The sequence below is a fragment of the Truncatella angustata genome, assembly GCF_020726525.1.
Source record: "Truncatella angustata strain MPI-SDFR-AT-0073 chromosome Unknown BKA67scaffold_15, whole genome shotgun sequence".
Lineage (NCBI taxonomy): Eukaryota > Fungi > Ascomycota > Sordariomycetes > Amphisphaeriales > Sporocadaceae > Truncatella > Truncatella angustata.
In genome coordinates, this window is record NW_025763395.1 from 456657 (window position 1) to 472052 (window position 15396).

Consider the following 15396-nt stretch of genomic DNA (forward strand, 5'->3'; position numbering starts at 1 on the left):
ACAATTTTAGGTAGCCGGTGTTTTAGCAATGATGTGCAACTAACACGTAGATGGCAAACAAACGAACGCTATCAGTCTAGTCCGTACTTCGCGAATCATCAAAAATGCTGATCAATCGCCTCTTTTGTGTACATTCATACTTTAATCATAAGCATAAACATAAATCCGTACATCCAGCAATTTCTCGTTCCTCTCGTACTCGTCCAGTATACCTCAACTCTGAACAGTATTGGAGGCAACCAGCTCAGCGGTCGACGGACCAAGATACTCGGTCGCACCATTCAGGGCGAATGTCCTGTCGGCGGAATCAGCCTGCTGCCACAGAGTTTCTCCCCCCCCCCCCCCAACCACCATTCCGTGATGAGAAAGGAGGCGGGATGATCTAGTCGCTGTAATTGATAGAGCTGTATTTATTGAGATCGTGCTGCAGACAGTCAAAGTTATCACACGTCCAGTTTGATGGAAGGCCACTGATCTGCATATGACTGAAGTCGGAAGGAGTGAAGTTGATTCTCACGCGTCTCAATTAGTTGGCCACAGATTATTGATTCTCGCGGCGAATCAAAAATTCTCTTTCTTTTCTAAAACTTCAGAGCCATGTCACTTTACCTGGAACGGACCATTCATGACACAGCTACCTCCGGCTTCATGCGGCAGCTTGATATATCCAGCTTTGTAATCCCTGTAGTCTTCCAACACTTTGTCACCGCCAAGGCTAGTATCTCACTTCCGCCGAACAAGGGACTGCCGGGCAGATCCTCACACACCACAGCGCTCAGTTCTACGGCTGGTGGCCGCCGTACCCGCACTTGTCCCTCAGCGCCCTTCTCCCACAGCCACACGAACTCGCAGTGCTACGAGAAACGCAGACCAGGGAGATGCACGTGCATCGAGATGTTAGCATGGATGGCAGTTGAAGTTGTCGAAGCAGTTCTTGGCGCCGGGTACACCGCTTACGATCTGCACGCCGCAGTCGATAACCGCATGCAATGCCAATTGTACTGGTGGGCTCGCCTCCACTACCGAGAGCAGCGGCTCGGTGAAAGATTCGCACCAATTGACGATCTTTGACGGTTGCATAGATGCGTATACCCACACTATCTGGCCGGCTCATTCATGAGTGAAATGAGTTGCAGCACTTGGCTAACTCAGACAAGGGTAAGAGGATACCGTATGGTTGCAAATGCAAAATTTCTTCCATAGGACCTTTGGTTTTCAATGAGAATCATGCTGGATTTCTATACTTCTTCACCTTCAACCTGGGCTGGCTGACCACGTTGTTCTCGACACTGATCTGCCTCTTCGCTCACCTCATAAGTGAAGCTGTTTATGACAAAAGACTTAACGAATTCGTTGTGGTCATTGGCGGTAGAGTGTGAGGCTTTATCGAGCTATCAAATGTGGGATCGGCCTCTCTGGAATCAAAAGCATGAAGATGACACTTCACGGTTTGTGATCTGGCGTACTCGGCAGAGTCCGGCTTTGATTTGCATGGTGGTAACATGACTAACCTAGGTGTGATGTAGAAAGAGCCCTACATAGTGTTGCCAAGTCGTTGATCGACCCTTAGGTATATTACCGGCAATGGCAGTAACAAGGAAACAATCACAACTAGTGGTAGAAACCTAGTCTTCAACGACATGTCAGCGTGAGGTGACCCTCGACTACAGAATATTTCTTTAGTGTGAAACAGAGCAAGACGTATTATATTGATGAGCGAATGGCTGAGCCGTGCGATCTTCTCTTTTGTCCGTTGCCGATTGCTCATTGAACCTCTCATAAATGCGAAACAAGTGGTCGAGCAGATGTACATACTTTGAATCTCTTGACAGTGATGATGATTACTACATTGCGCATGTTGGCATTCCTGGCGGACCGTCGGAGCGTTCGCCATGTACGGGGCAATTCGATCGAGTACGGATTCGTGTGCAGTTTTCGAATGCCAGACTTTGGATACATAAGCAGTACGCTAACTAGCCTAACCTAGCTCAATCGGCGCCAGCACTGCCTATGTAGATTGCCGAGCGAAGTACAGCCGTCTCAGCGTCAGACCAGGAGTAAGATGTGAGCACCATCATGGCGAAGAGGGAAATTTGCGGGATGATCTACGAGGAGCGGCAAAAGGTTACTACTGGCCCAAAAGATACAATCCATTGGTCTTTCCCATTATGATAATCGACAATCATCATGTTGAACACACATCGCTATGCTAGCTATGGTCAGCCCTCCCTTAGCGCCGCTTTTGTGCAAAAGTCGCTGACCAGCAAACCCAACCCATATGCTGTTCCGAAAAGAAACCAGGTATCATCAAGCACAAATCGGAGGCGCGCGAGACACCATATCTCGGCAAGTTATGCTTCTTCTAATAAAACAAAACAACAAGGCTGTGTCGTCCAGGCATCGCCGGCCAAGTCGAACTACAAGCCGGCGAACTGAGGGCTGGTAGGATGAAGAACATTATAATTGCCACCACCATTAGTTGACTTTAGGAAGGCAGCTTCCCGTTCAGCCTTCTCGCGATCCATCTGTGCCTTGTCGGCCTTGGTCATGCGAGGCTTGCGAACAACTCCGCCACGAGAGCCAGGACCGCCACCGCGGCCACGGCCGGTACCAGTGCCTCGTCCAGACCCGCCGCGACCTCCTCGGGAGCCACGGCCACGTGCTGGTCTGCCTTCACCACTGTATGAATAGTTAGCACCGGACTGGGAACAAGAGAGCAGGGGAAACACATACCGTCCAGGTTCAGGTTTCTCGACCTCCGGCACCAGTGGGCCAGAATACACAAAGAAACCGTCTCGACTAGCTGCAGCTTGCTCCTCCCATAGCATTTCCGAATCATCAACAAAGTCGTCATCCCTGTCATATTCGTCCTCCTTGAAATGCCGCTTCTTCTTCTTGATCTTACCATCGGGCTTGTCAGCGCCGCTGGTGACACCGCCCATCTCCACGTTGCTGTCGTCGTTATCGGACTCATCAACACTCATCTCGTCGCCGGAGGTGCGACCAGAGTCCTGTTGAGCAAGTTCCTTGGCGGCGGCAGCGATGCGCGCCTTGCGGGCTTTCGCCTCAGCCTGGCGAGGGTGAAGTGCATCCCAACCGTACCGGTCCTCTGCCATGCGCATGAAATTGACATACTTGTTGGTCTCACTACTGAGAGGAATATGTAATACGATCGAAGGCGTGTCGAGCTCGCCAGGAGCAGACTTGCCAAAGTCCAGAATAGATCTTTCGTCACCTGGAAGCTCGAGGCCATTCTTCTGGGCGCCTAGAGGAGGTGATGCTTGATTCTTTGGCGGTGTTCGCTTCGAGTGGGCGGCAATACTGGTGATCGATTGCGGTCGAATCTCGATCTGGGCTTTCGTGACATTCGGGAGTGCGTGCTTCTTCATCTCGGGGGGAGTAGGCTTCGGCGCCGGTGGGGGCGCGAACTCTTTGGGTTGGCGGAACGGTTGAGGCGAGTTGGGAATCGAGGTTGGTTCCTGGCGGGGCGTTTGTGACTGATGCGTGACACTCTGAGCGAAAGTGGTGTGGGTTGGGATCGGCGAAATGATGCTCTGGGAGGGCGGATCTACCAGACTTGCGATGGACGGAGATGCACTGGCACGGTTGATAATATTGGTAGGTGCGCGCGGCGACGCCAAGGGATTCGAATAGCTGGGCGTGACCATGGTTCCGCGAACAGGATCATAGCTTGAGCGGATAGGGTCGTAACTGCTACCACTAGGCCGGGGAGGTGCTGGACTGGCGTGTGCTGGCGATTGCGGTTCTGGGTCTGCGTTCAAGAGGCTCGACATGTTTGAGACTCGGGGCTGGTTCGTAGAATTCTCCCTCTTCAAGGGCTGCGCCATGGGCTCGAGTCTGCCCGTCGTGATTGCCATCTCTGTGATCTTGGTCTGGCGTGGAGGTCCGGCGCCGATGCTGGTGGAGCGAGCTTCGACATGCGGCTCGGGGGCTTCAGCATCGCTTGTGGGGAGCTTGCGTTTGCGCTGGACCGGAGGTGCGTTGGGATCTCTAGGCTTCCTAGGCTTTCGGACCTTGCCAGCATCTGAGCCTTCGGGATTGTGGCTGCTGTTGCGCTTGCCGAGCTTCGTGCCAGGCTTAGGGCCTGGTTTTCTTCGAGGCACACCGTCTTTTGTGAGCACGGGTTGACCAGAGACATCGTATCTGTAGGAAGAATGGTCGACTACTATCTCGTCCAGCTCGCCGCCAGACCTGCGTCTTGCGTAGTGCGTGGGTGAGGTGGTCTCTGATAGTCCAGACGGAGGGTCGCTAAGCTCCGGCGAGGAACTGGCGTACCGCATCGAGATGTCTCTGGACGCGGCCATGATGAAGAGGTGGGTTGGTTGACGATGCGATAGAATTATGAAAATACCAGAGTAAGGTATCTGACCGCCAGGAAAGGCTGCGGGGCCTTGAGATGCAGTATGGTACAGATGCGAGTGCAAGGGAATGATGCACGTGAGAAGGAATGCGACTAGAGATGTAGTGTTCCTGTTATGAATGATCGAACATTTGTGTCAAGTGGAGAACAACAAGAAGAAGAAGAAGAAGAAGGAAAGAAATAAAAGAGAGAGAAAGGAGAAGAAAAAGATTAAGCGTCGCAGGCCTGATTAATTGCAAAGTTATGCAGGTAGTTGAGTAGTTGATAATCAAATCGGGGGTGGACAACTAGTCGGGTGAGTATATGTTGGACAATATGATCTTTGTCGAAATATCACCAAACTTTGGTCCAATGGATGGACACACTTGGTATGTGCACAATGAAGTCAGCCAGTATCGGGCCCAGCGCTCTGTGGTGTGTGGGGTCGGTCCCGATACCGATGCTGGTTGCAGCCGAATTTGGATATGTAGTCTCGAGTAACGTGACCTCAGCTTGAGCTTTGAGCTTTGAGCCTGAGCTATGAGCTTGAGCCTTTTGAGGGATCGGCTTGCTTGGTGCGACTAGGCGAGATTCTCTTTTGGGTGTGGGGCTGGAGGTGAGAATAACCTCACGTCGCGATGGTTGGGAGCCCTGAAGACACGTTGTCGCGCCTTTCAAGCCCCAAAACGAGTGCAAACTACTTGGTTTCTGGTCCGAAGCCTGATGCAATAGATGCAGCGCGTTCAGGCACAGAAAAAGGCGCCAAAAGTTCAATAAAAAGGTGTCGGCGATGTATGGGTTTCGATGAAATAAGCATCAAACACCAAATGATTTGGGGGTTGTTGGTGGTGTGTAGTTGTGAAGAATTGAAGAGATTTGCGAGTTGCGTTGGAGATTGGGGATGGCTACGTTTTGGAAAGGAAAACGAGATGAATTGACCAAAGCAAAGTCAAAAGGTTGCAAGGCGAGGGAAAAACGGGGCCCTGACCACCATCTGGCAATTGACCAGAGTTGCGTGGGAATTGTTATTAAAAACGAATTAGAGATGGGACTAGACGGGGGGCAAGGCAAGAGCAGAACATCGGATCGAGAGGGAATAAGGGTAGAGACCAAGGGACTGTGGCATCAGGTTGCGGCAAGGGAAAGCGGAAGGGGGAACATTGATGAGGATGGGGTCAAAGGTCCATGCCATGCTCATGCTCATGCTGTAGAGCTTCAGGAAATGCCACGGGCCAAAGCGAAATAGGAAATGCACTAGAAAGACCAAGATCAAAATGACCAGATACTCCCAGGATGAGGCGGCACGAGGAAAACACCATGGGGCACGGAGTCAGCAATAAAGATGGCATACGATGGTGATGCGAATCCAGCCCAATCCAATGACACCTCGACCGGCTCGAAAGGTGAATTGGTAGACGATCCGGATTGGGACATCTGACCTAAGTCGAGATTGCCCTGACCCACGGGGTGTGTCTCTTGTAACTCCCCAAGTCAAGAGTCAGGCAAAAGCACGAAGCTTGAAAGGGAACAAAGCTCCCCGTACTCCAGGGGCAATAGAAATTGAGCCTCTCCTCGGAAGAGGATCATCGGCCTTCTATTCTTTCGACCTTGTGACTTATGACTGCGAGCGAATTGGGGGCCTGAGGGGAGGGGAGGGGACCGTTTGACTGCCTAGCAGCAGTCCAGATCCGTAGGGATTGACTGCCTGGGGGTAATAGTCCGGCAATGGCACACACCTACAGACACAGTATGCACGCAAGCATGAAGGGCATTGCATGGAGAAAGAAATCTGCAATTGTAATGAACGTTCGCTTGCGCTACTGCAACTCCGATAGGAAATGACCCTAGCCGGGGGTCGATAAACATGGGAGCCACTCATCTTTCCCCACGCTTCCCGACCCTGCATGAGCCTTGTGCGGCGTTGGATCCAGCCAGTGAGCGCCTTGCGCATGTTTAGCCGCTTTTTTATCTATTTATTTCATCTTTACTCTGAGACAGGGGGGGTCGTCTAGCCTGCCATGGTCCCACTAGGTTCTTGGGCTGGAAACACTTGTCGAGATTGACAAAAGTCGACGGGGAGGACTTGCGAGGCATGGCAATTAGACAAAAGAACCTGCTCGATATGGTTTATAGCACCAATTGAGGGCTCTCATAGCGGTGAAGGGCGCCTATTCTCTAGTCTAGCTGTGAGAGAGCGCAGCCCCAATAACCCGGGATGCGGGCCCTTCATTAGCATGCGTAGATTGAATTGTTCTCTGTATAGCACTCGCCTACCAGCTGGCAGCAACTACACCTGCAAGGTAGAGGGGCCTAGAATTCAGATATATCACGGACATATGATCATGATCCCTGCTCTAAACTCACACTGAGAACTTGAAATTCGCTGCAGATATATGGTACATGAGCTAAATAGAGATGAACGGGGTGATTGGATACCGTGAGACAACCACATATAACAGTTTCAGCCTGCAATAGTGGAAAGACTTCGCGTAAATATGCCTCCACCATCCCCGATCTTCATACCTGTACTCAATGAACTGTCATGATCGGACAAATTACTGATTGGCTGGCCAAGCGCGGCAGCGGCCTGAGGTGAATCGACGCTAATGCATAGAATCTCTGGCGGCTTTTGGGGCTGTCAACCTTCGGCAACTTTAATTTGGCACTGTATGTGCAATAGGTTTAAGACTGTCTGTGCAGTACGGAATCATAAAGAGCAAAAGCTGGAACAACTCGAAACTCAGCGTTGCCATTTGTTTCACGTACCAGGGGCCATGACAGGTAATTGTTGATATCCGTTCGTGTATACTAACCTTCCCTGACACTTGGATGGGAGAGACACTTATCCGGTCAGTGGATCGGGAAATGGCTGCGCTAAATTCGGGTGTCCTAAACCGTGTCTCCTGCGATTTCAAGCATGGAATCACCTTCATGCTAGTTCCGATTTACGATGACCGGAGGGAGTCAAGGCCGGCGACAGATGGAAGCATATAGGCTGCTGGTGAGACGCAAACAGGCAACGTTAGTGCCCCTTGAATGCCTCTCGGATGCCCATTGGACAATCTCTCATCAACTACGCCAAACACGATGGCGAAATACAGACCAGACTTCTGTACGAGGCCCGGTGGAGTCGCTAAATAGCGCAGGTCCGCATCCAAGAAGTGATTCAACGGAAACGGTAGTGGCACAAGAAAGAAGCATTGTTTCCATCCGAGACGTCTTTCCAAAGTAGGGGAACTCGACTTGAACACATAATAATTTAATGGCCCGTGCGCTAGCATCCCATGCCCATTCCAATTCCCGTTCTCATTCTCATTCTCGTTCTCATTCCGCTGCCCCGCTATTGCATTTTATCATTAATTCCGCCTTGGCTGAAATACTTCCAGATAAAGTCCGTGTGTTGCGGGTCGGGCTACCGTTCTTGGACGTCTAAACCCGCCATTTTTGGCACCCCTAATAAAGTACATTTTAGACGGTGCTTATGTACTACGTGAAGTTCTCTCTACGCCCATGATATGTTCAGCGTTCCCATGACTTGCGTGGGCCACCAAGCTATGCACTGCCAGGCGCCGAAATTAAACCATATTCCGGAGATAAAACGACTTGGTAAGTTATACACCTGGACGTTGAACCCTCCGTTCGGCGCCCGTCCATGTACAAAGCTGAACGGCCACCATTGATCGATACCGTATGTCCTGCACTGGGAAAGGATTTGTTCCGGCGAGTTGCCAATTCCTTCTCTCTTACAAACACCTCAAAACCTACACTCCAGCCCAAAGCTAGCAATCACCCTTCCCCTCTAGGCGATGGGAGGGTGCTCCGCAACGCAATCCCGCCGTGTAGCAAAGTAGCCACTCGCCAGCTCGCAGTGCCCTTTCGCTCCGAATGAATCGTGACCGAATGAACCGTGCATCATGGAGCGTGTTTTACGATCATGTATACGCCTTATGAGATTGCATATGACAGTAGTAGGTACAAGGGTAATATAACATATAAAGAAGATGAGCCCGAAAAAAAGATGGCCACGCTATGATAATAGTCATAACGATACCTAGAATAGTAGCTCAGATAGCCCAGCAATAATAAAGAGCGCTAACCTAAAATATATTAAAGTTCGCATTAACCAGATTCGATCAGCGATGAACGTTAGCCCTCCTACCCTCCCACGCGTCAGGTGGTCGGGTGTACTCATCCCAGGATTGAAGGAAATGAACAAGATGGACGATATTGCTGTGCATCAAATCAATGCTGGGGACAGCGGCGGTGCTGATGTGATTTTCGATTTCAACGGCCACGAATTGCTGTGTCCCTTTTCTCCAGTTTCTCCAGCTGCACACAACGTCCATTTGGATTGAAAGCAACCTTGCACTGGAGATCGTCTCCTAGATATGCTTAGCCATGCTGTCTCTGCTGGAAATGGACGACGATGCGCACGAAGACAATATACACGACGTTCTAGGCGTTGCACTTGAAGCGAGAAAAGGATATCTTCGCTGAAGTGGCGCTGCTTAACAAAGCCATTCTCCAACCCCCAAGTCAAGAATTGCACTCTCCTTTTTACCCCAGAACACTCGCCTTCTGTCTCAAAACTGCTGGCGACAAGGCGGCTGTCGTCCCAATAGACCCCACGAAGCTCACACCTGTCTTGAAGCAAACCTTGAGTACAATGCCGAAAACGGTCAACCAACTACACGAAACCGAGGTAATCTGGGGCAATGGAAAGGCAAGCAACGTTGTTATCGACCAAGAAGATGATGCTTGGCTCATCGATCTTGGAGGCGGTTCCACAGAGAGATGGGCCGAAAAGAAGTTGGCAACAGGGTGGAGGGGGTCGAACAAACCGTCAAAAAGATCATGAAATTTTTGAGCATCGAAGAAGGCAACTGAGAGCGGCGTGGCATCCAGACAAGGTGGTGGCAAACTGTAAGTGTTGGTTGGATGACTTGCTTCCCCCGGCCGGCTGTGCATTTGATTCTAGGGCTTGCCACCCTGTTCAAGACTCGCCGGGGACGATCTCAAGACGCATCAGGACGAAAGCGAAAGATTCATGGAATAAGGATCCCTTGACCAGCCCGCTGCCTATCTATTGATTCCAGATCATTTGGGGACTTCTGCCTGTTTTTTTTTATATGAATATGAATGCCACGAGTGTTCACGATGATACCCAGCCGGGTCATTCTCATGGCTTATCATGACAACTCTCCCAGTATGAAATGGTAAATGAATGGGTGACGTGATTTTCAGCTATCCAGGCCATCACTCGCTTTATCAGCTGGCGCTGAATCTCCTGACACGGACGATGAAAAGATATCGGACAGCTGGGGTCGGGCGTGTGTCGGCATTTTACGACTGAAGTAGTTCTCATGGATACAAGGTGAACGACCACTTCCCAGGGATCTGTAGCTGTCGAATCACAATAGACAACATATAATTTGGACCTTGCCTTTTGGGTTTTCCCGGTCGCGGTGAGCAATCGGGGATTTGGAAGCGACCAAACTCTGCTCTATTAGGTTCAAACCCGCGCTAGACAGCCGGGGAAGAGGACGTCCAAGAGTGCCATTGGGACGAAGCTGTACGTGACCGTAGACTTTCGGAGGCCGTATACCCCGTGTCCCATTCAGCTGCGGAATGATACAGACTGATTGTGTGTGACGATTTGGAAGGAGTAGTGTGGCGGATAGAAGGCCAAGACCCGGGGAGGCCACCGCAAGCCTTTCATGATGAGCTGCTCAGCGCCCCAACAGAGCCAGCTCGACCCAAGTGCTCATTACATCACAAATTATGGGGGTTTTGGGCATGCACATTGCGCTGTATTCATGTTGCGCCCCGCACACGTCAACCTATGTTCGGGCATCCTCACAGAGTTATGAACCCCCGAGCCAAATTATCAATCACTCCAGGCATGAGGCTCTGCTTGCGCTAGTCCCCACTGAGAAGGATGCGTCATGTGCAAGAAGCGGCCCGCAGAGGACGAAGCACATACATAGATAGTAACCGGACATGGGTCACTTGATCTCGCCAAGACGGCTGAAACATTGATTAAAGTGAACAGGATTAGAGTATTATTGCGATTGATAACGTAACATGATGATATCTTCAAGTCCCTTAAAAGTCATCATTTTGTTGTGCAGTTACAATATATACGAAAGGGTACAGCGCAATGAGAGTGTCCGGTTTATTTTGTCCTCGGCGGGGGGTGGTTGTTCCCACTGCGGGAGAAATATAGGCCAGCCAGGTTAACTGGCTCGCTGGATGAACGCTTTGGAATGGATTTACCGTGGCGTGAGCGGTGGCCCTGACGAAGCTGGCGCCGGTTCACATCGCGCGAGTAGTTATAGAGTCCACAGCAACAGCTCAGCACAGAAGGGGTGGCGACCCGCGGATAGGGACCTTATTTATAGATGCTAGATTAAGTGAATTAACCTAGACTAGCTTGAACCGCCAGGTTACCGCCTAGACTAGCTCGTCAATGCCTACCGCCTCAGCGCGGACGCAAACGGGCAGATTTGATTCTTTCTACCTACCAAGTAGAGGTCATAACTCAAAACTCGCACAATCATCATATCCAGCCAGTCTTCACCATGGATTCCCCACTGCTGGTCTCCGACGTCAAGGAGAAAAAGGCCAACTCGCCGCAGGCCCCGACTTTCCCCCAGATCAGCTCCAGCTCATCAGGATTCCCCCAACACAAGAAGCGCACCCGGATATCTGCTTTCAAGCAGCAACAGCAGCAGCAACAGCGGGAGCCCACCAGCAACCATGAAGCAGCACAGCGAGGTCCGCCGAGCGGCACCCAACCGCGTGCCCCCACGTTGAGCGAGAAACAAAAAATAGACCGGGAGAACAAGGAGAAGATCGCAAGCATGTCGTCCACAGAAATAGAGGAGGCGCAATCAGAGTTGTTCGGCGGCCTGGACCCCAAGACCCTGGAGATGCTCCTGAGGCGCGCAAACCTCGACGAGAAGAACGGCCCTTCGCCCTTCGACCAAGACACCGAGACGTCCCCGCCAGCAGCACAAGCCCAAGACACCTCTGACCCGGCACCCGAGACCTCGCAGCCCCCAAAATCCTCGAGCGCGCCCAGGAAAGTCCACTTCGAAGACGTGCCCGACGAGGACGACCCCGTCCCCATACCCGCCCCGGCGCCCACAGCGAGGGAATTCTCGACACAAGCCGAGCCCCATGCCGACGCAGGCGACGCCGAACCGCCCTCGGTGCCGTCCGACCACGTCCACACGGAGGAGTGCGCGTCGAGCGGCACGCACACGCACTGGCCGCACGCGCCCTCCGCGCCCGAGCTCGACCCGGCCGACCCGAACTTCCTGGCCTCGTTGCACGACAAGTACTTCCCGCACCTGCCGGCCGACCCGAGCAAGCTGGCCTGGATGGCGCCGATACCGACAGCCAACTCGCCGGCGGACCTGGACTCGCCGTACCACCCGACGCAGTCCAGCATCCCTGTGTCGCAGCTGCGCTTCGACTTCCGCGGCGCCCTGCTGCCGCCCCGGATCGCGCGCGCCGTCCCCACGACCCGGGGTCTGCACCACCACGGCGAGGCGCCCGAGGCCGCGGGCTACACGATTAAGGAGCTGGCGCGGCTGGCGCGCAGCGCCGTCGCCGGCCAGCGGTGCATCGCGTACCAGACGCTGGGCCGCATCCTGTACCGGCTGGGCCACGGCAACTACGGCAGCCGCGGCGACGCGCTGGCGGACGGCGTCTGGAACTCGGTGGTCGAGGGCAACGTCATGCAGAGCCTGTACGAGGAGGCCGGCGTAGACCCCGATGCCCCGCCCGCGTCGAGCACGGGCGGCGGCGAGGACGAAAACGACGAGGCGGGCGGTGCCAGTGCGAGGGGCAGGGGACATCGCAGCGCGCATGCGTTCGCGGTCGAGGCGATATGGTTATTTGAGAAAGGCGGCTGGGCTGAGACGATACGGAAGGACAAGTGAACGAGAAAGGACAAACAGTGAACTAGTGCAGGGAAGCTTAGGTTGCGACGGGTGAGACCGACTGAGAGCAAGGCTCGGCCGCGTGACGCGGAAGTGGATAGGTGAAAACCTATCCTCCCGTCGCTGGCTACGATTGCACGACTCCAACCCTGATAGCCGAATCTGTGCCCACCGCTCGATGCGGGCTGTTGGTTGTGATGATATCTCCACCTGCTACGAAGCCATGTCGAGAATGTCGACCACAGAGTGAGACGCTCGAAAGCACTGCGGAGCATAGCCATTGCAGAGGACCCTGATGGGACAGTATCCATGCCTCTAGTTCAAGACACCAAGATACACGGTTCGCAATCTTGTATCTGGGAGCATACCCAGGCACCCGAGGTTCAATGACATTTAAACCTGCATGGGGTACATCAAGAGGCTGCCGAGGTAGGATCATGAAGAATAAATAGAATCAAAAAGTATTCCAGCAGTTTAGACTATTACAAGACAGGACCGAAGAAATGACAGTTCATGGACCTTGCCTACGCCAAGACCTTGGTCTTTTGTGCTCCCCGTTGTGAGCACCATGAAATTTTTCGACAGTGCCCCCAAAACCCTCCCCCCTCATGACATGCTCAAAACAATGGACATGTCGCATTTCGTCGTCCTGGACTACTTTCCCTGTGTGTGTACGCTTCCACCTCGTCTCGTAGGCGACAATGTGGATTTGGGTGACTCGCCCACATGTTTTCTCCCTTTCGCATGTTTATGCCGTACGTCTATCAAAGTTTTGGTTGTTTCGTCAATCGCGCGCCGTGTGACTGGCACTTTCGGACGCTCGTGGGCCGTGAAAGGAAAGGCACTCGCACTCGAGAGAAACGGCATTATGAGTATTGCGCCTTCTCTCGGCTCTATGAGGAGAATGGAGGGGCTGGATTAGAGAAGCGAGTCGAGTCGGGTGAAGACGCTCAAGCAAGCGGCAACGACCTCGATCTGCAGTTCCTTGTCCTTGCCCTTGGTAAGCTCCTGTGGGTGTAGGCATTAGCACTTGTCACGGTCAAAAGATGTGCGCTCTTGTCATTTGTGACAGTCACAGGTCCGTACCTCGGTGATGACCTGGGGGATGTTGGCGCCAATGCCCTGGCCTCCGACCTTCTTTCCAAACGGCCATTGGCTGTACTCGGCCAGGATCTCGTCCGTCTGGGTGAAAGCGCGTTCCCTCGCCTCGTGGCCGAGGGTGGACAGCGCGTTCTCGAGGACGTTAGCGGCGTAGGCGGCGCAGACCATGGCGATGGTGCGTATGTATCGGAACTCGAGGTTCTCGGGCAGGAACTGGGAGGCTGGCAGGACGACGGTGCGCTGCGTAAGGACGTTTCGGACGCGTCGACGGATCTCCTCCTTGGCACCGCCATCAGCTACGGGGTGAGTGGCCATGTCGAAGAGGAGGAAGTTGCGCTTCTCGGTGCGCAGGATGCCTTTGTCGACGAGGCCTTTGCAGAGACGCTCGCGGACTTGTTTTAGTTGGTAGCCGATCTTCATGAGGTTCCAGGTCTCGCCTGTCGAGTTGGGTACGTTAGTGATTATGCTCTTGGTAAGGGGGGGGGGGGGGGGAAGGGCCGCCATGGCATACCACTCATCAGGTCAATCCACGAGCTGACGCTCATCTTCTCGCTCGCCTTCATCAGCTTGAGTGCCTCGTCCAGCAGCACCTCGCCGGTAAGGGTGTCATCGATGACCTCGATGACCCGGTCAGCCAGAGGGAAGCGCCGTCTGGCGGGATCCTTCTGCATGCTGATGCGGCCACGGAAGGCCAACTCGATGACGATGCATCCACGGAGCGCATAGCTGATGTTGTCGTTCCAGAAGGAGAGGTAGCCCTGATGATAGCGCAGTCAGCATGGCATGGAACGGCACACATGCGATGCAACGCAACGCCGCACAACGCAATGCAACGCAATGCAGGCATGGTGGTCCAGATGTCTGTCTATCGTACCTGCTTGTCCTTGATTCCCAGCAGAATGACCTCTTCCATCAGGGTGAGCTTGGGCTGCTTGCTTCTTTCGGCGCTCTCGCTAATGTCGCGAGGATCGAAGGCGATCTTGTGACCGTTTTCGCTGGCCTCGTAGCTGGTCTCGGGGGCGCTGTCGCGGACATTTGTAGATGACGCTGTCCTCGAGGGGCCATTCGCTCCCTCCTCTGTGGCACCACCAGCGCCGGCACCGCGGCGTCGCGTCAGGCCTGACGACATGCTCGTGCAATCGATGTTGGGATAGAAGATGCAGTCGGATATGCAAGTGCTGGTGCTGTTGTTGCGTGTGTTCGGTGGTTTGGACGGGGGAGGACGAGATGGGATGCCGTCTCTAGTCTTCGGACCAGGGTTTGGCAAGCACGAAGCAAAACAAGATACGATGCAGATGCGATGCAGATACGTAACCTGGTCTTGGTCGAGGGTTGAAGTCGGTCAATTCCGCTTCGTTTCGTATCCTTTTTTCCCTGCGTTGCGTTGCGTTGCGTTGCGTTTAGCTCAGGTACGATCCGTAAAGTAAAGTTAGTCCCCTGGGATAGATCAAATGTCAACCTAATGGACAGTTGGTGGCGGGTGAATTAGGGGAGGTTACAAGAACCTCAACTCACGCACGGGAGGCCAGGGCCAGGGCCGGGCTGGCGTCGATTTGGATTGGATTGATTGAGACAGCCCTTTTATTATTTTTATTTTTATTTTTGTCTTTATCTCGCTGTTTTCTGTCTTCCTCGCTGCAGTTTCGAGCCCGCCCTTTCTCTCCAAATCAGCCCTGGCAAGCCGTACGACTTAAGTTCCCAATGTCGAGATGGAAAGTGGACCGTGAGCAAGGAGCAAGGAGCAAGGAGTGGATGAGCATGCTCAAGCTCGAGGTTCCATGTTCGAGGTACGTACTTTTATTTTCCCCGTCCCGCAGGCTACAGTTTAGCTCCTCACCAGGACAGGACAAAGAGCGTCAGGAATGATTGTGTTTTTCACAACCTGCTGCTCCAGAAGCCTCCGCGGTATGAAACAAATGAATTTCTTAAGGACATAAGCGTACTTTGCCTGCGTGACAAGTTGAAAGTACGCGGGTCCAATATGGG

The 15396-nt window shown here is 53.1% G+C and overlaps 6 protein-coding genes across 6 annotated transcripts; 4 read left to right on the forward strand and 2 right to left on the reverse strand.

Moving 5' to 3' along the window:
- Positions 1–401: 401 nt before the first annotated feature.
- Positions 402–1302, forward strand: BKA67DRAFT_146024 (uncharacterized protein). Its single transcript, XM_046095088.1, has one exon. The coding sequence runs from the start codon at positions 598–600 to the stop codon at positions 1069–1071; it is 474 nt and encodes a 157-aa protein (XP_045950926.1). The 5' UTR covers positions 402–597; the 3' UTR covers positions 1072–1302.
- Positions 1303–2417: 1115 nt separating this feature from the next.
- Positions 2418–4301, reverse strand: BKA67DRAFT_665601 (uncharacterized protein; the record flags this gene model as incomplete). The annotated part of the gene is made up of 2 exons (XM_046108575.1): positions 2418–2679; positions 2734–4301. 2 exons carry the CDS (start codon positions 4299–4301, stop codon positions 2418–2420), a joined length of 1830 nt encoding a protein of 609 aa, XP_045950927.1.
- A 4198-nt stretch (positions 4302–8499) lies between these two features.
- Positions 8500–9218, forward strand: BKA67DRAFT_542758 (uncharacterized protein; the record flags this gene model as incomplete). The annotated part of the gene is made up of 2 exons (XM_046101153.1): positions 8500–8700; positions 8820–9218. The coding sequence occupies 2 exons, from the start codon at positions 8500–8502 to the stop codon at positions 9216–9218; spliced, it is 600 nt and encodes a 199-aa protein (XP_045950928.1).
- A 1723-nt stretch (positions 9219–10941) lies between these two features.
- On the forward strand, positions 10942–12309 carry BKA67DRAFT_528904 (RPAP1-like protein; the record flags this gene model as incomplete). The annotated part of the gene is made up of 2 exons (XM_046098990.1): positions 10942–12155; positions 12213–12309. The coding sequence occupies 2 exons, from the start codon at positions 10942–10944 to the stop codon at positions 12307–12309; spliced, it is 1311 nt and encodes a 436-aa protein (XP_045950929.1).
- Positions 12310–13067: 758 nt separating this feature from the next.
- On the reverse strand, positions 13068–14794 carry BKA67DRAFT_146074 (Golgi phosphoprotein 3-domain-containing protein). The gene is made up of 4 exons (XM_046095089.1): positions 14285–14794; positions 13922–14168; positions 13396–13847; positions 13068–13317 (listed from the first exon to the last, which is right to left on the reverse strand). The coding sequence occupies exons 1-4, from the start codon at positions 14537–14539 to the stop codon at positions 13228–13230; spliced, it is 1044 nt and encodes a 347-aa protein (XP_045950930.1). The 5' UTR covers positions 14540–14794; the 3' UTR covers positions 13068–13227.
- Positions 14413–15287, forward strand: BKA67DRAFT_146195 (uncharacterized protein). Its single transcript, XM_046095090.1, has 2 exons — positions 14413–14819; positions 15198–15287. The coding sequence occupies exons 1-2, from the start codon at positions 14568–14570 to the stop codon at positions 15237–15239; spliced, it is 294 nt and encodes a 97-aa protein (XP_045950931.1). The 5' UTR covers positions 14413–14567; the 3' UTR covers positions 15240–15287.
- Positions 15288–15396: the final 109 nt, after the last annotated feature.

Bases quoted from the DNA above. Each gene is read 5' to 3' on its own strand.
- BKA67DRAFT_146024 (XM_046095088.1), top strand. From the start codon at position 598: ATGTCACTTTACCTGGAACGGACCATTCATGACACAGCTACCTCCGGC.
- BKA67DRAFT_146074 (XM_046095089.1), bottom strand. From the start codon at position 14,539: ATGTCGTCAGGCCTGACGCGACGCCGCGGTGCCGGCGCTGGTGGTGCC. The intron at 14,169-14,284 runs GTACGATAGACA...CGCTATCATCAG, and splicing joins TGGGAATCAAGGACAAGCAG to GGCTACCTCTCCTTCTGGAA. The intron at 13,848-13,921 runs GTATGCCATGGC...CCAACTCGACAG, and splicing joins GTGGATTGACCTGATGAGTG to GCGAGACCTGGAACCTCATG.
- BKA67DRAFT_146195 (XM_046095090.1), top strand. From the start codon at position 14,568: ATGCAGTCGGATATGCAAGTGCTGGTGCTGTTGTTGCGTGTGTTCGGT. The intron at 14,820-15,197 runs GTACGATCCGTA...TCCATGTTCGAG, and splicing joins TTGCGTTGCGTTTAGCTCAG to GTACGTACTTTTATTTTCCC.